Below are 27,216 nucleotides of genomic sequence, written 5' to 3' on the forward strand. Positions count from 1 at the left end.
CCAACTAAATCAGGACCTTTGAGGTTGAGGCTCTAACATTAGTATCTTTTAAATGCTGATTTTATAACAACAATAACATCAGGAAGTAAATTGCTACTAATTCCCTGAGTATGAATTCATTGCACATTTAAGAATTGGTATATCTGAAAATTAAGATATCAAGTGCATTGGGTTATAGGTCATTTTTAGACAAAGCATGCAAAGTCATTTGTAGAGCCAGACTTTATCAGGATCCAAACTTTAAAAAAATTTAAGTAGAGTAAATAAGATTACTCACCTGGGGCTGTCCTAGGATTATTAAGAAAAATGTCAGTAAAGTTATTCATTTTCTCCTTTTAGAAGAATGAGGGAAGACATCCTTGATGGTAATTTCTTAAATGCCTTTTGGAACAGCCATCCTAAATCATACAAATAGGAATTCGACAGTCTAAAAGTTTGCCAGTAAGAGTTATAATTGAAAATTATTGTATGGAGAGCATTATAGGACTAAATAATATTTTGATAACTTATATGAAATGTTAGGTACTAGGGACTCCTGGGTGGCTCAGTGGTTGAGCGTCTGCCTTTGGCTCAGGTTGTGATCCCGGAGTCCCGGGATCGAGTCCCACATTGGGCTCTCTGCATGGAGCCTGCTTCTCCCTCTTCTTATGTCTCTGCCTCTCTCTCTGTGTCTTTCATGAATAAATAAATAAATTCTTAAAAAAAAAATAAATGTTAGGTACTAAAGCAAGTACCCTATGTATTGAAATTTTTAAACCCACAACAATATTCATTCTCTAATCAGTTGTCATTAAAATTTTTTTTCTTTCTTTCACAGAAAATGCTTGGACAGAAGAGATGAGTACTATTTCCACTAAGGCCTAGAATTGCCTACTGTACAAATAGTCCTGATCAGGCAATATACGAATGGCCCAAGGAAGCCACCAAATTGATTTTCAGGTTTTACATGACCTGCGACAAAAATTCCCTGAAGTACCTGAAGTTGTTGTATCCAGGTGCATGTTACAGGTCAGTGTGCAATGATTTCTGAACTCATTCATACAAACCTGGGTTGCTGTTTTTTTTTTTTTTTTTTTTTAAACATTGGAAGAAAACTTTTATCTTCTTGTTGGCATTAGTGTGCTATAATGAAAAGAAATGAACTCTGGTATCTGATAGTCTGGTGGCCTTTCACAAGGTATTTCAGCTCTCTGGCATACAGACCATACCTACCTTGTAAAGGAGGGTTGAGGACTACATGGGTGCCCAATAGAAAGCTTTGGTACATGGTCCATGCTTACTATGATCTTGCTTCACTTTTCCCCCACCTGTTTGCCAGAACATTTTTCAATTCCACATCTTCGTATGAAAGTGAGAAAACCATTAAATAAAGAGTCAGGAAACATGGGTTCTAATCCCAAAGGAGCACTCCAAGCAGATCTGACAAGTAATATGTCTCCTTTATACTCTAGTTTGCTTTGTCTGTAAAACAAAGGAATTTGACTTAAACGATGCCTCACGTCCCAATTCAAAAGAAAATGTTTTTTTTTATTTTTCAATTTAATCTTGTAGGTTTTCCAATTAATATTGCTAACCATCTAATAAATTTTTACATCTTTCTCATATGTACAATTTTAGAAATCCATAATTCCAAATATTTAGTGAGAGTTGTACCTTCTCATTTGATTAAATTAGAAATCTTTCTATCACAAACTATCTTTCAGCTTGTAAAAAAATAGAGATATAAAAAAGTAATTTGGGCTCAGATATATTTACTCGACAAACTATTTTTAAAGTTTGAAATTGTATGAAATTTTTAAAGGCTCAAGTACGTCTGTACTTGACACCAAGTGACTACATTTTCTTCATGCCCTTATCACCTTTTATATGTACATTTTAGTGCTCTGCCTGCCCTTAGTCTCGTCCAGTTTTGTTCTTCAATCTATCATCACTTCTGCCAAAGTGTCTTTCTAAATGCAGATATTGTCATGTATTTGCCTGCATAAAAACCTCATGATTGTTTTCCATACCCTTGAGTAAAGTTCATATATTGTGACTAGGGCATACTAGGTCTGTGATCTGGAATCCTGCCTCCTTCTGCAGTTTGGTCTCTTGCCTCATCCTTCCTCCTCACATTCTGTGCTGCAGACATCGTCAACTAATTGGAATTCTCTGAACATCCCTGGCTTTTTCTAGAGTATAGTGTTTAAGAGCATATGTTTTGAGTTAACGGTACCATACTGTGTACTTGAAATTTGCAAAGAGTGGATCTTAAATGTTCTCACCACCACTAAAAACATACAGAGATGAGGGATGGGTACTGTGAAGTGGCAGATGACTGATTAACCTGATTGTGATAATCATTTCACAATGTATAAATATATTAAATCATAACATTGTATATACCTTTTAAAAATCACATTGTACAGCCTAATATATACAATTTTTGTTAATCAGACCTTAGTTAAATTGGAGGGAAATAGGGCAGCCCAGGTGGCTCAGTGGTTTAGCACCGCCTTCAGCCCAGGGCATGATCCTGGAGACCTGGGATTGTGTCCCACATCAGGCTCCCTGCATGGAGCCTGCTTCTTCTGCCTGTGTCTCTGCCTCTCTGTGTGTGTGTGTCTCATGAATAAATAAATAATATCTTTAAAAAAAAATGGGGGGGAATAAGTAACAAGTAGCATAGGTTTTCTTGATAAACAGACTTGAATTCAAGCTTTAACAGTTACTAGCAGTAATTTAATTAACCTCTCTGACCCTCATTTTCCTCATCTCTATAGTGGGAATAAAAAACTTCACAGTGAATTAAATATAGGTAAATGCAGGTAAAATAACTGGCAGGATCCTTGATTCGTGATGAGTGCTCAATAAATGTTAGCAGTCGTTACTAATAACAGTAATAATAGTAGTAGACCTATAATAAATATTTGGTGAATTAATCAGTCCACATTAGTTGATACAGTATGTAAAATAAAAAATGAAAAGTAAAAAAAAAAAGAGTGGAGTCAGAAGTTAAAGTATGGGGAGGAACAGAGATAGTGGGGGGGAAGGTGTTTCCCCCTAGAACACAGGTACTTCTTTCTAACTTTTCAAGTAGACTTTTATAATAAATTAATACTAGATTGAGAGAGTTTAGTGAGTAACTGAAAAATAGAAAAATAATATAGGTCCTTCAATAAAATGTTATAAGGCTTGATATGAAGGAACTATCCAGAATACTCTCCCATAGCACAGCTGTAGAGATTTTAAAGAACCTTAACTGAGAGTAATAGAGCATTTTGTAGAATTTAAAATATTTTCAGAAAAAATAGTGCTGCAGTATGGTTTTTCCGTGTATTTAAAACAAAACGCAGGATAGTATGTATAAATGAGGATGAGGGGCATCTGGGTGGCTCGGTCGGTTATGTGTCTGCCTTCAGCTCAGGTCCTGGGATCAAACCCCTCAGCAACAGGCTCCCTGCTCAGCAGGGAGTCTGCTTCTCCCTTTCCCTCTGCCCCTCCCTCACTCTCTTGAGCACACTCTCTGTCAAATAAATAAATAAAATCTTTTAAAAATAAATGAGGATGGGAGAATAAATATAAGCGTGTATATCTGCCTCTATTTGCATAAAGAAATACCAGAAAGATTAAAGACAAAATTAATAAAAATAGCCACCCATAGTGAGCAAGAGGGAACAGGCCAGATAGGGATAGAGGTAGAAGTGAGACATCTCAACATTAATCTTTCTCTATTGTTTTGATCTATATAAATGAATTATCTTTTTTTTTTAATTTTTTTTTTATTTTTTTAATTTATGATAGTCACAGAGAGAGAGAGAGAGAGGCAGAGACACAGGCAGAGGGAGAAGCAGGCTCCATGCACCGGGAGCCTGATGCGGGATTCGATCCCGGGTCTCCAGGATCGCGCCCTGGGCCAAAGGCAGGCGCCAAACCGCTGCGCCACCCAGGGATCTCGAATTATCTATTTTTTTAAATTAATAAGCATGTGTTCAATTTTACTAAAAAAAAAATAAATGATTTTGAATTTCTTTTGGGCACCTGGTAATAACACCTTCATAGTGTTTATCTGGTTTTACAAAGATAAACCACCTTAGGCATGCTTCCCAACATCTGATGATAACTAAAATGAAATCCGTTTTGCTTACAAATTACCTATGAGACCACATTCTTTTAAATTGAGTTGATAATCATTCTGGGCATTCAAGTAATGTGGGTTTTAGCTGCTATAACAAGAAATGTTCAAAGAAAGGAATGGGAAAGCTCCTCTGGGAACACATCTTCCAAAACCTGGGGAAATATTTTTAAACTGTAAAGGTAAATTTAGCTACCTCTGAATGTACTTGTAAACATCTTTTATTTGGTGACAGCCTTTTCTTTTGGGAGCTGCTCTCCCTTTCTCGGTTGGGTAGGCTTCTCTTCTTTCTCTCGAGAGAGCTTCCCTATAAAATACTCCTTCAGAACTTTTCTAGGTGAAAAAAGCATGGTATAGGAAATAGAAGAAATTAGTCGTCAAAGAATGCTATGCTGCCCTTTGTGTATATGCTCTTAAACATCTTGCTTCTTAAAAGAAGAATGGAGGTATCTATCCTCTGCTTGCTTCTTTATTTACTGCTCAGATTCCTGTTTTTGGAACTACTCATATCCTTTCTATTTGATAATTAAATCTTAGAATACTGTAAAAATACTGCATAGTTGACACTGATTTTTTTCCTTTTTTTAACTGAATTTTTCAATTCTCTTAAAATGACAGTTGAATCTACAAGTTAAAAATTTGCTATTTCTTTTCAACGTAATGCATTAATAGTGTTTACTCAGTATTTCTAAGACTTAGTATTTAAGTACTATAACCTTAGTTGAAGGCTTTTCAGATGACCTCCACCAATAGTCCATATCCATATTCTTATTAAAACAACTGTCATGGGGATCCCTGGGTGGCTCAGTAGTTTGGCCCCTGCCTTCGGCCCAGGGCGTGATCCTGGAGTCCGGGGTCAAGTCCCACGCCGGGCTCCTTGCATGAAGCCTGCTTCTCTCTCTGTCTCTCTCTCTCTCTTTCTCTCTGTCTCTCATGAATAAATGAATAAAATCTTTTAAAAATAAAATAAAAAACATCTGTCATTCTGTATTATATTTATTTGTGAATATATTAATGTCCTCTACTAGACTATGAGATCCTTTGCAGCAGTTGTATTCCTTTCTACTTGCCTAATGGAAGCTCAGTAAATTGAAGAAGCAAATGAATCAGAGTTAGAAAAATGATCATAGGGGATATTTTGATCCTATCTGTAATCTCCATGTCTGTGCAAGAAGCTTGGGGAAAAATTAAAGAACTGGAAATAATGAGTCAGACCTTTTGTAGCTTTGAAGAGAATGCAGATTTGCATATATACAAAAAAAGCAATGATTTTCAACCTTTTAGAAACTCATCCCACACCTTTTGTTACACTTAAAGGAAGTCTCACTAAAAATAACCAGAGTGTCTTTGAGAAATAGGTGATTCCAGGTCTAGGATAGGAAGTGTTCAAAAGAGGATTTTGGACTTGTTATATCAGAAGACAAAGAAGCTGTGAAAGACTCCTAGGTTCATGTCATGTATACATGAGCCAACTTGAAGTCATTCCCACTAGCCTAAAGATAGGATATAATGATCATAATCAATTGATACACATCAAAATGTTAAAGATACTGAAAATAAGTCTTAGGGACTTTTAGAGGTTGGTAGGGACACCAATTCATTCTAAAAACCAGTAGAGAGGGAATTTATTTATGTTGTTTCTTCTGTGCAAAGAGTACTAAGTAGTTGAAGAGAGCAAGTTCTTTGAGGATGGATTGCAGCTAGTACATGAAGAAGGAATCTTATAATTGAGATATCACCAATATCATCATTTTGCAACCCCTAATGAAATAAAGATTCTAAACGTGATTATCAGTAACTGCTAGAAATCAAGCTGGATCAGGCTGATAACATCAGAATCTGCCAGTCAGCTTTAAGATCACAAAAGGCCAGGCAGACATTATTGTGTCTCCTTGTGTGACGCATTAAGAAACAGACCCTATTAAAGAGACTTGCCAAAAATTCACACGTGAACCTGCTTACTTACACATAGAGTTACAACTACTAGTTCCCAATGAAATACAGCGTATGTTGACCCCACGTAGTGCATCCATCCGGTCTAGATGGGAAATTCAACTGCACAAGTTATCAAGTTTTCAACAAACAAATGGCTCAAAAATTTTTAGGAGGAGGAGGATATTAGAAATAATAAAAGGCATATCAGCCAAATTAAATATGTGGACCTTCCTTAGATCCTCATTCAGACTAACTAAAAAGACATTTATGACACAAATGGAATTTCAACACTGTTTAGATATTAGATGTACTAAATATTGAATATTTTAAGTGTGACTTAAGTCCCTTTTTTAAGAGAAACATACTAAAGTATTTACAGATGAAAACGAAATGTCAGAGACTTGATCTAGCTTGGTGAGGGGAGTAGTTGGGGAACATACATTAGATGAGAAAAGATTTGCCATATATTAATATTGTTAAAGATCAGTGATGAAGAGGTGAGTTTGTCATATTTACTCTTTATTTTTGAATATGTTTAATTTTTTTTTAATAAAAAGTACATTTTCTTTTATCCTATTGTGGCTTTATAAAATCCCTGTAAGTACTTATCAGTGTTTTGCTGATAAGAAAGTGATATCTGTAGAGGGTGAATAACCTAAGGACATGTGAGTTACTGGCATAGCTGGGACTAGAATATATTAAATCATCAGATTTTATAAAGAATTGAAGGGATTTTTGAGAGCTCAGGAGAATTAAGGAGGAGAACTTTATAAATATGAGTATCCACTTTTAAAAAGGAAGCGTGAGATTGGGTTTAGCAGACAATACACATTTTAATTTGAGGATGTTGGCAGAGAGGAGAAGAACACGATCTTTGTGAGCTTTGGTTTAGTAGACGGAATTTACTAAGAATAGCAATAAAGTTCGTTTGAAGCAAAAGCAAAAAGGTTTGGCAAAAGATAAGATCTAACTGTAATTAGAAGTAACTGATAAAGATTGTGGTGAATTTTTAAATTTTATTTGAAAAACTAAATTCAGAATTATGAATAGGGTAAAAGAATTTTTATAGCATGAGAAATTTGAACTGTTAGTTTGGGAGGGAAAAAAGTCAAACCTTGCTCACTAACTTTGTTTTGCGTTACCCGTTCAAACTGTGAAATATACTTCTTAACAAGACTTCAAGATGCATTTGGAAGTTCAATTTCCTTTAATAAGATTTTATCTCCTATCAAACCACCTGTAGACATTTTAACTTGATTATTCATTTTTTATGTCCAAACCTGACCTTTTTCTGTCAAGCTCCTAATCTTCCAACCCTCTTTGAAGTCTCTTTCTCTCTTTTCTTTTTTTTAAAGATTTTATTTATTTATTCATGAGAGAGACAGAGAGAGAGAGAGAGAGAGAGGCAGAGACATAGGCAGAGGGAGAAGTAGGCTCCCAGCAAGGAGCCCAATGCGAGACTTGATCCCAGATCATGGGATCAGGACCTGAGACAAAGACAGACGCTCAACTGCTGAGCCATCCAGGCATCCCAAAATCTCTCTTATAGCCAAATTGTATTGATATTTATTTGTAGTCTCATAATTTGTGTCCACTATCAACAGTCATTATTTTCGTGTCTTCCAATGATAGTCTTGTCAAGAGGTTTTCCTTTTCCTGTTCATCTTGAGTATCAACAGACTACTTTCCCAAAATAACCCTTTGTCTTTACTTCTCAGTTCATTCATTTTTGTTCAGTGGTTCTCCCTGTTGCCTATCTCAGAGTCCAGACTTTAGTGTGACTCATTTTTCAAAATCCTCAATTATAGGCATACCTTGGAAATATTGTGGGTTTGGTTCCAAACCACCACAATAAAGTGAATATCATAACAAAGCAAGTCAAGTGAATTTTTTGTTTTCCCAGTGCATATAAAAATGTATACTATTTTGTCTGTTGATAGTGCAATAGCATTATATCTAAAAAGACAGTGAACATACCTTAATTTAAAAATGCTTTAGTGGGGCTCCTTCATGATTCAGTTGGTTAAGTGGCTGCCTTTGGCTCAGGTCATAATCTCATGATCCTGGGATCTAGCCCCTTGTAGAGTTCCTGCTCAGCCCCTTTCCCCACTGGTGCTTTCTCTTTCTCCCTCTCAAATGAGTAAATAAAAACCTTAAAAAATACTTCATTGCTAAAAAATGCACCATTATCTGAGCTTTCATTGAGCTATAACTTTTTACTGCAAGGGTCTTGCCTCCATGTTGTTGATGGCTGGTGACTGATAGGGTGGTGGTTGCTGAAGGTTGGGGTGGCTGCGGCAGTTTCTTAAATTAAGACAACAGTGAAGTTTGCCACATCAGCTGACTCTTGCACAAATGATTTCTCTGTAGCATCCAAGGCTATTTGATGGCATTTTACCCACAGGAGAACTTCTTTCTAAATGGAAATCAGTCAGATCCTGCCCCTGCTTTCTCAACTAAGTTTATGTAATATTCTAAATCCTTTATTGTCATTTCAACAATCTTCCCAGCATGATCACCAGCAGTAGATTATATCTCAAAAAGACCACTTTTTCTTTTCCATTCATGAGAAGTAATTCCTCTTTGTTAAAGTTTTATCATGAGATTACACAAATCAGTCATATCTTCAGGCTCCACTTCTAGTTCTCTTGCTGTTTCCACCATATCTGCAGTTACTTCCTCCTCTGAAGTCTTGAACCCTTCAAAGTCATTCATGAGTGTTAGAATCAGCTTCTTCCTCACTTCTCTTAATGTTGCTATTTTGACCTCTTCCTGTGAATCAAATGTTCTCATGGTTTTCAGTTTACTTTGCCTGGATCTATCAGAGGAATCACTGACTATGGCAGCTATACCCTTACAAAATATATTTCTTAAATAAAAAGACTTGGAAGTCTAAATCACTCCTTGATCCATGGGCTGTAGAATGGATATTATGTTAGCAGACATGAAAACAAGATAACTCTCTATACATCTCCATCAAGCTCTTGGGTGACCAGGTGAATTGTCAGTTAAGTAACATTTTGAAAGGAATCTTTTTTCTGTTCGGTAGGTCTCAACAATGGACTTAAAATATTCAGCAATCATGTTGTAAACAGATGTGCTGTTATCCAACCTTTGTTGTTCCCTTTATAGAGCAAAAACAGATTTACCATAATTGTTAAAGGCCCTATGATTTTCAGACTCATAAACGAGCATTGGCTTCAACTTAAAGTCTTCAGCTGCATTAGCCTCTAACAGCAGAGTCAGCCTGTCCTTTGAAGCTCTGAAGCCAGGCATTGGCTTTTCCTCTATAGTTATGAAAGTCCTAGATGGAATCTTCTTCCAATATAAGGCTGTTTCATCTACACTGAAAATTTGTTGTTTAGTGTAGCCACTTTTATTAATTATCTTAGCTAGATAACTTGCTGCAGCTTCTACATCAGCACTCATTGCTTCACCTTGTACTCGATATTGTAGAGATGGCTTCTTTCCTTAAACCTCATACACCAACCTCTGCTAGCTTTAGACTTTTCTTCAGCTTCCTCACCTCTCTCAGCCTTCACAGAATTGAAGAGAGATTAGAGCCTTGCTCTGGATTACACTTTGCCTCAAGGGAATGGTGAAACTGGTTTGATCTCCTATCCAGACCACTAAAACTTTCTTATATCAGCAATAAGACAGTTTTGCTTTCTTATCATTACTATGTTCACTGGAGTAGCACTTTTAATTTCCTTCAAGAACTTTTCCTTTGCATTTACAACCTGGCTCTTTGGCACAAGACACCTAGCTTCTGACCTCCCTGGCTTTTGACATGCCTCACTAAGTTTAATCAGTTGTAGCTTTTGAAAGTTGAGATACATGCAGCTCTTCCTTTCACTTGAACACTTAGAAGCCATTGTAGGGTTGTTATTATTCATTAGCATAATTTCAGTATTGTTGTCAAAGGGAATAGGGAAGTCTAAGGAGAGGGAAGGAGATGGGGAAACAGCCAGCAGTCAGAATAGTCAGAACACACGCATTTATCAGTGAAGTTCACTGTCTTATATGGGTGTGGATCATAGCACCCCAAAACAATTAGAGTAATAACATCAAAGATCACTGGATTGGACGCCTAGTAGCTCAGTCAGTTGAGCATCTGACTCTCGGTCTCAGCTCAGCTTGTGATACGGGGTTCATGGGATCAAGCCTCAGGTCAGGCTCTGGGCTCAGCACAGAGACTGCTTGAGATTATCTCTCTCTCTCTCCCTCTGTGGCCCCCCCCTCACCCCCCCCCCTGCGCTCATGCACATGTTCTCTCTTTCTCTGTGATATAAATAAGTAAATCTTTAAAAAAAAATCACTGGATCATGGATTGCCATAAGAAATATAATAGTAATGAAAAGGTTTGAAATATTCTAATGTGACACAGAGACTTGAAGTGAGCAAATGCTATTAGAAATACGGTGCCAATAAATTCACTTAATGCCAGGTTGCCACAAACTTTCAATTTGTAAAAAACACAGTATCTGCAAAGTGCAATAAAATGAGGTATGCCTGCATTTAATCCCAATCTACTTTTCTTAAAATTTGTTCCACAAAATCTCCTATACAAACCTTTAATTCCAACTAAGTCTGTTCCAGTTAGCTTGTTTAGAATATGCTTTTACTTATTATCACATTTATGTCTGTCTTTACTCATCCCATTCCCTTTACCAGGAATTCTTTTTTTCCTAGCCAAGTCCTGCATATACTACTATATATGAATATGAAGCCCATCAGACTATGCCTTTGTATAGTAGTCTACAGTACTAACTCTGTTGAACTTAAAGACCACTTATTATTTGGCACATCATGTTTTAATAATGTTACCTTTTCATAAATCCCATGGTTTGTCTCTAAATTGAGTTGCAGAATTCTTCTAGGGAAAATTTTGGTTTTATATGTTATTGAGTCTTCCACAATCTCAGAGTACAGTGCATATTTTAGGTGTCCAGTAAATATTTTATGAGTAGTGATTGATCAGTCTCTTGAGGGTTATTTAGAAATAATCTGTTGCTGTTTTTTGTTTTCATTTCTGTGGAATAGATTTATATGGTGCTGTTTAAGGAAGAGATATGAGCTCAGTTGTTCTAGGTGCTACCTTGAGTCTATATTTCATATATATATATATATGTATATATATATATGGAAGTTTTTTTTTTACACAAATTAAGAGGAAGCATATACAGAATTGAAATGACTTTGTTGTGTATTTTAGGACTTTTTATATTTAAATACTACATATATAATTTTTTAAGATTTTATTTATTTACAGAGTGCGAGCATGAGCAAGGAGAGGGAGAGAGAATCCTAAGCAGATGCCATGCTGAGCATGGAGCCCAACACAGGGCCTAGTCTCACAATCCTGAGATTATGATCTAAGTGGAAATCAAGAGTCAGATGCTTAACCGACTGAGCCACCCAGGCACCAACCAACATATATAATTTTTTAAAAGGTCATAAGTTTAAAACAATTCATATAGCACTTGAATGTGCAGAATATTTAATTAAATGGTATTATATGCTAAGGAATATATTACTTGAATGGTTATGTTTTGTTCATTATTCAAATCATGTTTTTCATTAGGTTATGATTTTACTATATTTGCATGAATCCATTTTACTGTAAAATAGCTCCTAAAACAGAACAGTGATTTGGTTTGCTGTCAGCTATTGCTTTTTAGAAAGCTTTTCCAATTACATTTGTAGTGAGGATTTGTAATTCAGGTATTTACACAAAAAATAGTTCTTCTCAAATAAAAAGATTCAAATATGTGTGTTAGAATTGTATTAACTAATCACTTGTTAATCATGTAATATTTTAGTAGTGATGAGAATATAAGCGTTACCTTCTGGTGATTAACATCAAGCTATGTTTATTTTGTTTTATAGAATAATAATAACCTGGATGCCTGCTGTGCTGTTCTCTCTCAGGAGAGTACAAGGTATCTTTATGGTGAAGGAGACTTGAATTTCTCGGATGACTCTGGAATTTCTGGCCTACGAAATCACATGACTTCTCTCAACTTGGACTTGCAGTCACAGAATGTTTACCACCATGGAAGAGAAGGAAATAGAATGAATGGAAGCAGGACTCTAACGCACAGCATTAGTGATGGACAACTTCAAGGTGGTCAGTCCAATAATGAACTCTTTCAGCAGGAGCCACAGACAGCACCAGCTCAAGTTCCTCAAGGCTTTAATGTTTTTGGAATGTCTAGTACATCTGGTGCTTCAAATTCAGCACCACATCTTGGATTTTACTTAGGAAGCAAAGGAACATCTAACCTTTCTCAACAAACTCCCAGATTTAATCCCATTATGGTAACTTTAGCCCCAAATATCCAGACTGGTCGTAATACTCCTACTTCTTTGCACATACATGGTGTACCTCCACCTGTACTTAACAGTCCACAGGGAAATTCTATCTATATTAGGCCTTACATTACAACTCCTAGTGGTACAACTCGACAGGCGCAGCAGCATTCTGGCTGGGTATCTCAGTTTAATCCTCTGAACCCTCAACAAGTTTATCAACCTTCACAACCTGGTCCCTGGACTCCTTATCCTGCATCTAGTCCTATGTCACATACCTCAGCCCAGCAGCCAAATCAGCAAGGCCACCAGACCTCTCATGTCTACATGCCCATCAGTTCACCTACTACTCCACAACCACCAACAATTCATTCATCTGGTAGCTCACAATCTTCTGCCCATAGCCAATATAACATTCAAAATATTTCAACAGGACCTCGAAAAAACCAGATTGAAATCAAACTTGAACCCCCACAAAGAAACAGCTCTTCAAAATTGCGTTCTTCTGGACCTCGAACCTCCAGCAGTTCCTCTTCAGTCAACAGCCAGACCTTAAATAGAAATCAACCCACTGTTTACATAGCTGCCAGCCCCCCAAATACTGATGAGGTGATGTCCCGTAGTCAACCCAAGGTCTATATTTCAGCTAATACTGCCCCAGGAGATGAACAGATCATGCGGAATCAGCCCACCCTCTTCATATCCACAAACTCTGGAGCATCTTCTGCCTCCAGGAATATGTCTGGGCAAGTGAGCATGGGCCCTGCCTTTATTCATCACCACCCTCCCAAAAGTCGAGCAATAGGCAATAACTCTGCAACTTCTCCTCGAGTGGTGGTCACTCAACCCAATACAAAATATACTTTCAAAATTACAGTTTCTCCTAATAAACCCCCTGCAGTTTCTCCAGGGGTGGTATCCCCTACCTTTGAACTTACAAATCTTCTAAACCATCCTGATCATTATGTAGAAACAGAGAACATTCAGCACCTCACGGACCCTACTTTAGCACATGTGGATAGAATAAATGAAGCACGGAAGTTGAGTATGGGATCTGATGATGCTGCCTACACTCAAGGTAATAATACTGAAGGTGGGGTCACGTTCCATGCCGGGCTTTTTGGTGTACGTTTGGTTTCACTGTAGAAATGGCTATCCCCATTATTATTTCATCTTTTAAGTGTTGCCCCAAATCATACTATTTTTAAAACCTCTGAGAATATGCAGATAAATTTTGAATTTCAATTTTACTATCCTGTAACTTAAAGTTTGGAGTATAGGTTTATTACATCTTCAGAATAATCCACTCTGGTTTGTCTACTTTCTTAATGTTTTAACACTTTCTTTTCAGTTAACTCTTCTTGGTGGTGATATTGACTTGTTCTTTCAAATTTCTGCAAATAAAAATTCATAAAAACACATCTTAGTAAGAGACTAGTGGCCTTGTTTAACCAGGCAAATTCTCTATTTAGCTATTTTCATTTTTCTGATACGACATTGTTAGTCTTATTTAATATCAAAATCTAACTTCCTACAAGTCCTAGAATAATTACATCTAAGAGAGTTTTTAATTCCGTTCTTGATAATTGGTTCTTTCATCCTCCCTCAAACATCAGTTAATTCAGCCTTTCTTTTTATTTGGAATTGTGGATAAAAACATGAATCTATCTGACTTGATTATCCCTTTCTGAAATAGACTAGTTGATATTGGCATAATACTAAGTTCTATCTGCACTAATTCAGGTAGTGATCATTTCTGTCATATATATTTTACTTGGTCACTTAAGTTACTTAATCTTCAGGAGGAAACCATTAAACTCATTCAGATAAGAAAGTAGAGGTTAAGTGTTTGTTTTCTTGAGTTTTGATGCAGGCTTGTAGATTAGCTGGGAGTCCTTTAGAGCAACAACATATTGTAGTCATCTTTGCATATCCAGTGAGTTTTTGCAAGTATGTAGGTGGAAAATACTAAATTATCACCCCCTCGCAACATGCACCCTAATACTACCTCTAGTATCCCTTGTCCTTTTAAAAATTTCTAAAAAGAATGAATTTATCTGCTGAGTTTCTCAGAGGAGCCTGATTGCTTGGGCTTATTTTATGTTTTAAACTATTATATTCTTGTGATTCTCAACTTAAGCTGGGCTTTGGTTCTTTCAGATTTTATAAACATCTATAGGGCTTTCAAAGAAGGATGCCCAGGGCTCATCCCAAACTTGCTCAGTTAGAAGGTGAAGCTTAGGTCTGCATGTGTGTCCATGGGTAATTCTGATTGCTCTAGAAATTGTGCTAAAACTTGTTTGTTTTCCATATATCTCTGATGAAATTGGAAACCTTTTTGTTTCACTTTAGTACATAAATTTTAATATACCATTATTCATTTCACTGATATTTAATTCCTGTTCTTCTCCCAAAGTCCTCTTCTCCTATTCTCCTTCCATCAAAATAACAGATTTCCTGTATTTAGATAGTTGCTGTTTCTTAAATAGAGGGTAAATTATTATATGAAGATAACTTGATGTGGGGAATTTTCTATTGAAAGAGACATAGTCACATTTAACTGGAATATGAATAAACAGTATTGCTTAAACTTGCTAGCTCCAGTTTCTCTCATTCTCTTCTGAATCTGCTCCAGTCAGGATTTTACCCACTGTAGTCACCCAGAATTGCATTTGTCAAGGTCATGAGTGACAGGATTGTTACAAAATCCACAGTCTCGGGATCCCTGGGTGGCGCAGCGGTTTAGAGCCTGCCTTTGGCCCAGGGCACGATCCTGGAGATCAGGGATCGAATCCCACATCGGGCTCCCGGTGCATGGAACCTGCTTCTCCCTCTGCCTGTGTCTTTGCCTCTCTCCTTCTCTCACTGTGTGCCTATCATAAGTAAATAAAAATTTAAAAAAAAAAAAAAAAACATCCACAGTCTCCTTTTAGCCCTCATCTTCCTTGATATATGTATCAGCAGCATTTACCAGTCAAGCACCCTTTTTACTGTGAAATATTTTGTTCTTTTGACTTTTAGGATACTACTCTAGAATTTCCATCTCTCTTTTTATTCTTAGCTGGTTCTCCGTCCCTCATCTCTCATCTCTTTATCCTTCCACTTCTCAAAGAAATGAGATCAAAGCCTCAAAGCTTAATCTCAGCCTTTTTTCCGTCTGTATCATTCCCTAGGTGATCTCATTCAGCCTCATGACTCTAAATATTATGTGCTAGTGCTGGAATGCCTGGGTGGCTCGGTTAAGCATCCAGCTCTTGATTTCTGCTCAGGTCATGATCTCAGGGTTGTGGGATCAAACCCCACCTCAGGCTCTGCACTCCGCACAATCTGCATAGAGATTCTCTCTCCCTCTGCCCCTCCCACCCCCATTCTCCCACGTGTGTGCTCTCCCTCTAAATAAATAAATAAAACCTTTTTTAAAAATATTATGTGCTTATGATTCCCGAATTTTAACTCTAATCTGAACTTAGTCCCCAAATTTCAAGGCAGTTTATTTAACTGGTTATTTAACATCTCTATTTGAATGTTTACTAGGCATCTCAAATTTTCTATATCTGAAATACTTTCTGACATTCCTCCCAGCTTACTTTTCTATAATCAGTCCTCCCACCTCAGTTAATGGCAACTTAACTCAGAAACTTCACAAACACCCTTGACTCCTTCTTTCTTTCAGATTTCACATCTAATTTGAGAATAAAATCTATCAATTCTAACCTTCAAGGCATATCAAGAGTTCTCCCTCTTCATACCACCCTATTGTCACCACTCTGGTCTGAGCTAATGTCATCTCTCAAGTGGATATTGCAGTAGCTTACATGCTTTCACTCTTTCTTCCTTATGGTCTTCTTTCAACTCAGCAGCCAGAGAGACACTTTGTTAAAAAACATAAGTCAGATTATATCACTCTTTTGCATATGATGGCTGTTTCATTCACAGTAAAAGCTGTGAAGCCTTACATGATCTATTGCACATCCCTCATCTCTTTGCCTTCTACTTACCACTTCAGTCACTCTGTTCCAGCCCTACTGGCCTTCTTGCTATTCCTTAAACATGGAAGACATGCCTTAGGACCTTAGTACTTGCTATTCTTTCTGTCTGAAATTCTCTTCTCCCAGAAACCACAGTTAACTCCCTTCAGATCCTTACTCAAATGACGTTTTTTTCTGTGAGATTATCTCAGGACTTCCTATGTTACTCCCCACCCCAGCGCTTCCTGTCTTTCCATCCTTGCTTATATTTGCTGAGAGGGGGAAAAAATCTAATATTAAGATACATAATAAGTAATACTTACCGGAAGCTTACTGTGTGCTAGGCAATTTTCTGAATGCCCATTTATTTCTCACAACCAACTATAAAGTAGACACCAGTATTATTCCTATTTTCAGATTAAAATATTTAGGAACAGGGGCCACCTCAGTTAAGCATCCAACTCTTAATTTCAACTCAGGTCATAATCTCAGGCTCGTGAGATGGAGCCCTATGTGGGGTTCTGCACTGAGCATGGAACCTGTTAGGATTGTCTTCTCCCTTTGCCCCTCTTCCTGCTCGCTTGCCCTTTCTCTGTCTCTGTCTCTCTGTCTCTCTCTCTTTCTCTCTCTTACATAAGTAAAATAATAAAATACAGTACATACTTAGGAAGAGACTGGGTAAGTACCTTGTCAAAGGACAAGTAGCAGAGTGAAAGATTCTAACCTAGGGAGTTGACAGTGGAGCCCACAGTCTTAATCACAGCACTTGAACATCTTTGCACATTTTCAAAATAAACCCTCTGGAAAGATGCTTCAACTTTGTATTGTAGCTTCACATAACCCCTGGTACATCATTGTGTGGTTCACATGTGCCCCTATTTAAGAAATGTGAAGCTAAAAGATCATTCAGTAAAAATAAGTAAAACAAAAACAAGCAGCCAAAAGGAAAGAAATCACAACATACAGATATAATTAGAAAAAGAACTTGAAAAATAAAGTAATACCCTGAGAAGATACAGGGAGCACCTTCTAAAGGCACCTAAACGTTGAAAAAAGTTGCTGAAGGGCACCTGGATGGCCCAGTCCATTGAGAATCTGCTTCTGAGTCAGGTCATAATCCCAGAAGCCTGGAATTGAGCACCATGTTGGGCTCCCTGCCCTGCTAGGAGCCTGCTTCTCCCTCTGCCTCTGCTCTTCCCCCCTGCTTGTGTGCTCTCGCTCTCTCTCGAATAGATAAATAAAATCTTTAAAAATTAAAAATTAGGATGCCTGGGTGGCTCAATGTTGAGTGCCTACCTTTGGCTCAGGGCATGATCCTGGGATCCTGAGATCGAGTTCTGCATTGAGCTCCTCACAGGGAGCCTGCTTCTCTGTCTGCCTACATCTCTGCCTCTCTTTGTGTGTCTCTCATGAATAAATAAATAAAATCTTTAAAAATTTTTAAATTTAAATTTAAAAAAAATTTAAGTTTCTGATGAGTGAAGCCTCTGGTTTGAGAGTTTGAAGCCTACCCAAATAGCAAATAGCAGAGTTCCTTAGAATCTGCCACTCAAATTACTTCTCTTCACTAATAGCCTTCAGACAGCTTAAACAACCATACTCACTTTCTTTAGGCATATCTACATACCTGTGGAATTTCTTAACATCCGTGTGGCTGTGTATCCTTGTATTATCTGTCTCCGCACACACTGTTTTGGGGTAGGTACTGTTCTGCAACCTTTCATCTTGTTTCCTTCTGTTTAGTATGGAACTGCTGTTGACCCAGATTTATGTATCATCCAGTGACAAAGTCTTGATCTAGTATTTCTTTGACTTGGTTCTATTAAAATCAAAGGATTTTTCTTTTCTAAAATTCTGTCTTATATGATGTTAACTTACACGTATGTGATGCCCTGTAGTTTATACATATGGTGACCCAAATAATACTGATTTTTTTAAAAAAGATTTTTTTAATTTATTCATGAGACACAAGAGAGGCAGTGACATAGGCAGAAGGAGAAACAGATTTCCTGCAGGGAGCCCAATGTGGGACTTGATTCCAGGACTCCCAAGATCACAACCTAAGCCGAAGGCAGACGCTCAACCACTGAGCCACCCAGGTGCCCCAATACTGATTTTTAAGCAAGAATCTTTTGTGAACTCTTGATTTATGTAGTGTGGGTAATAAAGAGAAAAGAAATCTGCCTGCTTCCTGCAGTGAAATTGATCTTTCTAAAGCTCCTGGAACATACTATTTCAGAATAGGAAAAGAAGTTGAGCCAGGTACTAGAGTCATAGGAAAATATTTTTCTCAGATTGAGGAGGGAACATACGTAAGTAAACAAACTGCATATTTTTCATTTGTATTCCATCTAACATTTTAGATCTACAACAAAACATTTCAAAAATGAGAATGTATGTTTATAAAAGATACATTGTTTGATATGCCCTCTGCTATAGAATGAGCAGAAGAAAAAAATAAATTGAAACTTCTACCCCGAACCTGCTCATTTCATCACCAAGGCTCCAACCACCACTGCAAAAGGAAATAAATTACACTTGAGCCTTTAAACTACCACAGGAATCAGAGACACAAATGAGTGCCCAGTAGAAGAGAAAAATTCAGGTTAGAGAGAAATTCCATTTCAAACTTTATGGATATGAAGAAGACTCACTCTTCTTTACCTGCTAAGAACAAACATTGAACTCAAAATTCTCATTAGTAAGGTTATTGTGTGGCCAAATAGCCTCATTTTCCCCTTGAGTCATAGTACCTGACTCTGTCTAACTTCTGAAAGTGCCAGTAAATACCTGATCATTCACTGTATTCTGAGACTTTCTGGTGTCCTCTCCCATTCATAGAAGTATGCTTTTAGTAACATTGGCAACTCCTATGAATATGGAGAACAAATGTTTCACTCATTCAAACCAGTTTTCATGGCAAGGCGCAGGGAAAGGGCCTGCTTTCTATGCCAGAGGCTTTTACCAGACTACCACTGCTGTCAAAATGATTTCTTCTTCTTTGTTATTTCTACAAAAATCCATCGTGGTATTGGTCTAAATGGTACTCTACAGTGTTAAAAATTACATATGTAAGGTCATAAACATTTTTAATGATACCTCAACACTTGTTTTCCAGTTATATTTATGATACTATCAAATTGTTAAAGCAGTACTCTTGACTTTGAACCTAAAATAGAAAAATAAGAAAAATAACAAGATGAAAATTAGCTTCTTGAACTTTGTATTTCTCATTCCTAGTCTTTTTTTTTTTTCTAATATGTCTCAATCACAACATCTTTCTATTTAACAAGATTTAATAAAAATGTTTAATCATGGGACACTGGGACACCTGGATGGCTCAATTAAGCATCTGCCTTTTTGCTCAGGTCATGATCCCAGAGTCCTGGGATCAAGCCCCATGTTGGGCTCCTGCTCATCAGGGAGCCTGCTTCTCCCTCTCCCTGCTCGTGCTCACTGTGCGCTCTCTCTCTCTCTCTCTCTCTCTCTCTCTCTCTCTCTGATAGATAGATAGATAGATAAATAAATTTATTTTTGAAAATGCTTAATCATGACAAAAATTAAGAGGGCTAAATGTTCAAGAGGAAATATAACTTCAGTTCAAATTTTTAAATTTGCGTTTTGCCTTTATACATCTGCTGATTGGAAATGCCTTTTTTTACAATGTTGACTTACTATGTTGACTTTGAAATTATGTTTTTTTTTTAATAAAGATTTTATTTGTTTATTCATGAGAGACAGAGAGAGAGAGAGAGAGAGAGAGAAAGAGAGAGAGAGAGAGAGAGAAGCAGGCTCCCTGTAAGGAGCCCGACGTGGGACTCGATCCCAGATTCCTGGATCACGCCCTGGGCCAGAGGCAGACGTTCAACCACTGAGCCACTCAGGCGTCCCTGAAATTATGTTAAATAATTACATCAAAATTAATCTTAACTAACATCAAACCTGTACTTCAGAATTTTCATAGGTTCTTCCCCGTCTCCAGACTACCTTTTTTAATTTGAAATAAATCTCAGGGTTGGAAGAGACTTTAAAAGTCATCTCAAATTCTACAACCAAGCTTACCCAGTCCACTTGCCTATCTAACAAGATTCCTAGTAAGTATAAATCCATTCTGTACATGCTTACATATCTTGAGAGAAACAAGCTGCCTCCCGAGGTAGCACACTCCACTTGTGTACAGCTCTGCCTCCCAGCAAGTTATTTCCTATATTAAACTGATGTCTTTAAAAAGTATTAGGCAAGTAACATACGCATATGATAAAAGAAATTTCAACTCCTTCCCAACAAGGAAGATAGAATGAAAATGTGTCTCCTTTCAACTCCTGCCTATAACATCCCACCAGCCCTCCCACCACTTAACTCTCAGAAGTAACCTCTGTTAGCTGTTTTTATCCTCCTTGTCTTCATAATCACATGCACACAGTATCCATATATGGGTATACATAAATACACCTATGCAGAATTTTATAATCTACACATACCCTACAGTATATATAAAAAACATTTTAGAGTGCGACTACACAGTTTTTGCTTAACCTCTTAAGATCATTGCATTTCAGCATGCACAAATCTATTTCATTCTTCTAACTTTTTAAAACAGGTTATTTTTTATTTTATTTATTTATTCATGAGAGACACATAGAGGTAGAGACATAAGCAGAGGGAGAAGCAGGCTCCTCGCAGGGAGCCTGATGTGAGACTCAGTCCCAGACTCTGGGACCATACCATGAGCCAAAGGCTCATGCTCAACCGCTGAGCCACCCAGGCATCCCAGGTTAGTTAATTTTAATAGCTTTATTAAAATAGAGTTAATCCATGAAATTCACTTATTTACAGTGATTTTTGGTATAGCCACATACAAGTCACCATAACCACAACCAACATAAGCATTTTTATCACCTCAGAAAGAAACTCCATACTCTTTAGCCATTACCTGCCTATCCCATTACATCCCCACCCTTAGCCCTAAGCCAAGCACTCATCTACTTTTCTGTCTCTAGGTTTTCATATTCTGGACACTTCATATAAATGGAATTACATAATAGTCTTTTGTGACTGGCTTTTTTCACCTAGCATAATGTTTTAGAAGTTCATCCATGTTGTAGTGTGTGTTAGTATTTAATTCTTTTTTATAGCCAAATAATGTGCTATTGTATAGGTATATACTACATTTTTGTTCACTCATCAGTTGGTGGACATTTGGTTGTTTCCATCTTTTGGCTATAATGAATAATAATATGAATACATATACATATTATGAATAATGCTGTAAACATTCATGCACACTTTTTTTGTGGACATTTTATTTCTCTTGAATATATACTGGGAGTGAAATTCCTGATTCATATGGTAATTCTGTTTAACCATTGAGGAACTGCCAGACTGTTTTCCAAAGTGGCTGCACCATTTTCCATTTCCACCAGCTGTATATGAGGATTTTTATTTCTCCACATCATAAACAGTATATGCCATCATTTGACTTTGAATCTTGCCATCCTAGTAACTATAAAGTGGTATCTCGTTGTGGTTTTGATTTACATTTCTCTGATGGCTAATGACCTTGAGGATTACTGCATGTATTTATTAACCATTTCTGTATTTTCTTTGGAGAAATGCCTATTTATATCCTGTGCCCCCTTTTAAATTGGGTAATTTGGCTTTATTACTGAGTTGTATGAATTTTTTGAATATTCTAAGTGTAAGTCTCTTACGTGATTTGTAATTATTTTTTCCCGTTCTGTGAGAGTTTTTTGTTTTGTTTTTTTGGTTTTTTTTTTTTTTTTGTTTTTTTGTTTTTTGTTTTTTTGTTTTTCATTTTAAAAACTCTATGCCCAATGTGGGGCTTAAGCTCACAACCCTGGTGATCAGGAGTTGCAGGCTCTACTGACTGAGCCAGCCAGACTCCCCTATCTTTTCATTTCCTTGATAATGTCCTTTGAGGCACAGAAGTTAATTTAGCGAAGTCCAACTTATTTAGTTTGCCATTTCTCCTTTCATTGCTCATATTTTTGGTGTTATATCTAAGAATCAGTTGCCAAATCAGAGGTCATGAGAATTTACTCCGATGTTTTCCCCTAAGAGATTTATAGTTTTAATGCTTGTATGTTGGTCTTTGATGTATTTTGAGTTAATTTCTATATAATAGTATGAGGTAAAAGTCTAACATCATTCTTTCACATGTGGCTTATCCAGATATTCCAGCACCATTTGTTGAAAAGACTTTTCTTTCCTCATTGAATGGTCTTGGCACCCTCATAGAAAATCAGTTGACCATAAACCCATGTGTTTATTTCTGGACTCTTAATTACTTTTCACTGATCTACATGTCTATCTTTATGCCAGTACTACACTGTCTAGATTATTGTTGCTTTGTAGTAAGTTTCGGAATCGAGACATGTAAATTCTACATTGTTTTTTTTCCAAGATTATTTTGGCTATTTGTAGTACTATGATGTTCCATATAAATTTTAGAATCACTTTGTCAATTTCTACAAAGTCAGTTGGGATTCTGATAGGAACTGCACTAAAATATTTTTCTACATGTACTTGATTAAAAAAAAAAGAAAAAGCAACCAGAACAAAAGGATGTGTAGTGAAAAGTTCCCCTCACCAGAGACAACAAATATTTCATTTTGTATTCTTCTAGAAATTGAAGTTTTTATACAAATGAAATACAGCGTTTTGCCTTTTGTCTTACCAGTATTTTGTCTGTATCTCTGAGAGTATTCTACGTCAACAGGTACAGATCTCTTTTCTTAAAAAACGGCTGCATAGTATTTTGTACCATAATCCATAACCAGGATTTTCTTGATAGACCTTATGGTCTTGTTTTTAGAAACTGCTTCAGTAAAAATCATATACATACATATTTATGCCCATGTCCAAGTATGTTGGCAGAAGACATTACCAGGAGTGAAGCTTCTGTGTCAAAGGATATGTGTATTTTTAACTTTGATAGATATATCATTTAGGCTTCCTTATGCTTCAGTAACAAACTGTGTTTAACAACCAAGGTTTATTTCTAGCTCACTTGCCACTATAGATTAGGTGATGGGCTCTGTTCTATATCATCCTCACTTAAGGACCCAGGTTGAGGGAAGCTCTATGATTGTTCAGGCAAGACAGAGGAAATATAACAAATCAGTACTGACTCCTTAAGCTTCTACGTTGACATGTTACTCTTTAGTAAAACAAGTTACAGAGCCAAACCTAACTATATCTGATTCCTAGAGAATGGGGAGGCATAATTCTCCCGTATACACCTGGAAGGCAGAAAGCCAGAAATATTTGGTGAAGGACACGGATGACTACCACAGAACATGTTGCCAATTTTGAGATTCTATCTACCAGTTTATACTCTCTCATATCTGTAAATAGGAAACACTTTGAGCAACACTTATAAGAATGTTCAATTCCTCCTTCCCGCCCCTGCCCATCACTATAAATGATTGAAAAAAAAAATCTTTATCACTCTGGTAAGTGAAAATGTATCGTTTTGGTTTTTAAAAATTTGTATCTTTAAATATGAGTGAGGTTGAGCATCTTTTCCTGTATTTTTAAGCTGTATTTTGTGAACTTGCCTGTTTATGTAGGATACATAGTCTTTTTTTTCCTAATACATAATTACTTTTAACATGGTCAATAAATTTTTTTGTTTTATTTATTTATTTTTTACTTTTATATATTCAAACTTACCAATCTTTTTTCTTTCTGGCTTTTCAGTTTTATGTCTTATTTAGAAACTAGCCCTTCACAACATTCCAGGATTGCAAAAGACCAGAGAAATCTTGCACATATCCTCTCTTAAATTGTAGTGATAATCTTTGAAACCATATTGAACTGGCCTCATTTTTCTGTGGTGACCTTTCGGAAACTTGAAAGTAACTACCATATCCCCCTTTAAAGGATAAGCCTTTCTAAGCTATAAAAGTCCCCATTTCCTTTAATGGTTCATCCATTTGTGTTTCTTGGAGACTCTTTGGTATCTCTAGGTCTGGTTTTCTTTTTCTCTAAAACAAAAATAGTAGCCAGTGTCTGTATGTCTTAATGCTAAAGATTGCATTTAGAATCTTACATACAAATAGAGGACAACAAAGTATTTATCTACCAGAAGCCTCTTACTCATCTATATTTAATATGAGTGTATAAATAATTTGTTTCTTAAAAATAATTGCAGGACTTTAGCATCATTCCTCATAGTTTTATTATATCTATTGCCCAGATCCAGACCTAGTTGCAGCACTGTTGAAAGATCTGATTTCACACTGTCCTTAAAAATGGCAAAGTAGGTATGCCTGGGTGGCTCAGTGGTTGAGTATCTGCCTTCAGCTCAGGGCGTGATCCTGGAGTCCCAGGATCCAGCCTCTATGCAGGCTCCCTGCATGGACCCTGCTTCTCTCTCTGCCTGTGTCTCTGCCTCTCTCTATATATATATCTCTCGTGAATAAATAAATAAAATCTTTAACAAAAAAATGGCAAAGTAGATGAAAACATCAGGATACTTTATTTTTTTTTTTTTTTTTTTTTTTAATTTTTATTTATTTATGATAGTCACAGAGAGAGAGAGAGAGAGAGAAGCAGGCTCCATGCACCGGGAGCCCGATGTGGGATTCGATCCCGGGTCTCCAGGATCGCGCCCTGGGCCTAAGGCAGGCGCCAAACCGCTGCGCCACCCAGGGATCCCAGGATACTTTATTTTAATGAGTAATTGCCATCTTTGAATCTTTTGTGATTCCATCACTGAGTGACAATAATTATACATTGGTGCATAGAACAGATACCCCTACTCTCAACAGTTACAGTCTAGAATAGTCTTGATTTATTTTAGAAGCAGACATTTTACCTCATTAGGTATAGTGATGTAAGCATGTACTTGACTTAGGCATATAAAATTGTTATGACAAAAGTATAAAAGACTTTAGAAATAAGTACCTATTATATTTCCAGTGCCAAATTTCTCTCTCTCTCTCTCTCTCTCTCTTTTTAATAAGCCATAGATCTTTGTATCCATAAATACTTGGTACATTTTCCAGTAGCAAAGGTATTCTTTTAATATGTACATTGCATCATTGTACTATTTTTTTTTAACTTTTGGAGAAATTAGATGTTATTTAGGCTGTTGAATACCTAAAATTAGTAAAATTAACACCATCTAAAACTTGGAAGCATGTTTTTCTGATTACAAATAAAGTTGAGAAAGAAACTGTTTTCATCATTCACTGGAAGTTGACAAAAACTGGGTAAAAACTAAGCTTTTCAAAACTACTACTTAAAAAAAATGCCTAGAAAAAAATAAATATAAATAAATATAAAATAAATATAAAGAAAAATATAAAGAAAAAAATAAATAAAAAGGGCTCAAATATTTGAATTAACTAATAGTTATTTTAACCACAAAAGGGAGTTGCATGCTTAAATTATTTAAAATTTATTAAATGCAATTTGTTAAAATGCAATTTTGGTGGGGTTTTTTTTTCTTTTTTCTTTTTTTAAAATTTAAATTCAGTTAATTAACATATAATGTGTTATTGGTTTCAAAAGTAGAGGTCAGTAATTCCTCAGTCTTCTATAACACCCAGTGCTCATCACATCACGTGCCCTCCTTTAAAGTCCATCAACCGGTTACCCCAGCGCCCTTACCCTCCAGCAACCCTTATTCCTATGATTAAGAGTCTCTTACGGTTTGTCTCCCCCTCTGATTTCATCTTGTTTTATTTTTTTCCTCTCTTCCCCTATGATCCTCTGTTTTGTTTCTTTATTTCTAAAATGTAATTTTAGAAAAGAGGATTTAAAAGGTACTGACTGTTGTCAGTCTTCCTTGCATGTGTATTTCAAAGTAAAGTAGTTAGGTTTAGAAAACAAAGTCAGTGTGTGATTAAGATGTTAAATACATCAGTTATTTTCTTGGTAGAACCCGCATATTTTTAAAAAGCCACCTTTCTGCATTGTGAGCAATCTAAAAGTCTTACCATATTTCAAACTATTCTGTTGTGCTAAGTGATAAATACTAAAACTGAACATTCAAGGAGACTCTAAAATGTCACGTTTTTGTTTTATCAATATTTCTATTTCTTGGACCTAAAATTAGTATTTTACTCTATCATTCATTAAAAGTCAAATTGTTGTCATTATTTTTCATTTAATAGGTATTTATCAAGTGCCTACAATTGTCAGGGTTTAATAATAGATACTCAGTGGGTACAAAATTGAATTCAGTGTTTACTGTCAAGAAGCTTGAGGTTTAGTTGAGAGATGTACTTGATCATGGAAAATAGAAAATGCAGAATTTTTCCAGTGTAAAATGAAATGAACTCATCTAATAAAGTTTCTCCTTTAGTGAAATACCAATCTATAAATACAAAGTAATAATACATAAGTTCTTGAAATAGTTTAACTTTGCTTCCTTCACACTTTTCTCATGATGTTAATTTATTTAATGCCCTTTGAACAGGTAGTACAGAAACTAACTTAAGCTCCTTTACTATTAAAATTGTCTTGGGGTCACCTGGGTGGTTCAGTTGGTGAAGCATCTGACTCTTCAGCCCAGGTCTTCATCTCACGGTTGTGAGTCCCAGCCCCACTTTGGGTTCCACGCTGGGCAAGGAGCCTTTGTTTTTTTAAAACAAACCAATAGACTTGGATTCCAGAATAATAAAAATTTAATTAATGTGGTTTTGGCTGAATGAAATATTGTTATAATGCAAATATCACAAATAAAAGTATAGCACAGTCTTTATCAATGCCTTGTTATAGTTTACTCATATATGACTGGATATTTTAATTTTATCAAGGTATACATACTTGTATATATATACTTTTATATATATTTTATAATATATGTTATATTTTCTGTCTTCTGTGTATAAACACAATGTGTCTAGGTTTAGG

At 36.3% G+C, this 27,216-nt stretch overlaps 1 protein-coding gene across 3 annotated transcripts in view; it reads left to right on the forward strand.

Annotated features, from left to right (window-relative positions):
• TAB2 (TGF-beta activated kinase 1 (MAP3K7) binding protein 2) overlaps positions 1-27,216 on the forward strand; it is a 91,282-nt gene that overhangs the window by 41,539 nt on the left and 22,527 nt on the right. For all 3 annotated transcript variants that reach the window (XM_055310099.1, XM_055310101.1, XM_055310100.1), the window contains 2 exons: positions 818-1,008; positions 11,939-13,439. In XM_055310099.1, coding sequence (XP_055166074.1) covers positions 907-1,008; positions 11,939-13,439 — 1,603 coding nt within the window. In that variant the 5' untranslated portion in view covers positions 818-906. The remainder of the gene's footprint in view (positions 1-817; positions 1,009-11,938; positions 13,440-27,216) is intronic.

This window comes from Nyctereutes procyonoides, unplaced genomic scaffold (assembly GCF_905146905.1).
Source record: "Nyctereutes procyonoides isolate TBG_1078 unplaced genomic scaffold, NYPRO_anot_genome, whole genome shotgun sequence".
NCBI lineage: Eukaryota > Metazoa > Chordata > Mammalia > Carnivora > Canidae > Nyctereutes > Nyctereutes procyonoides.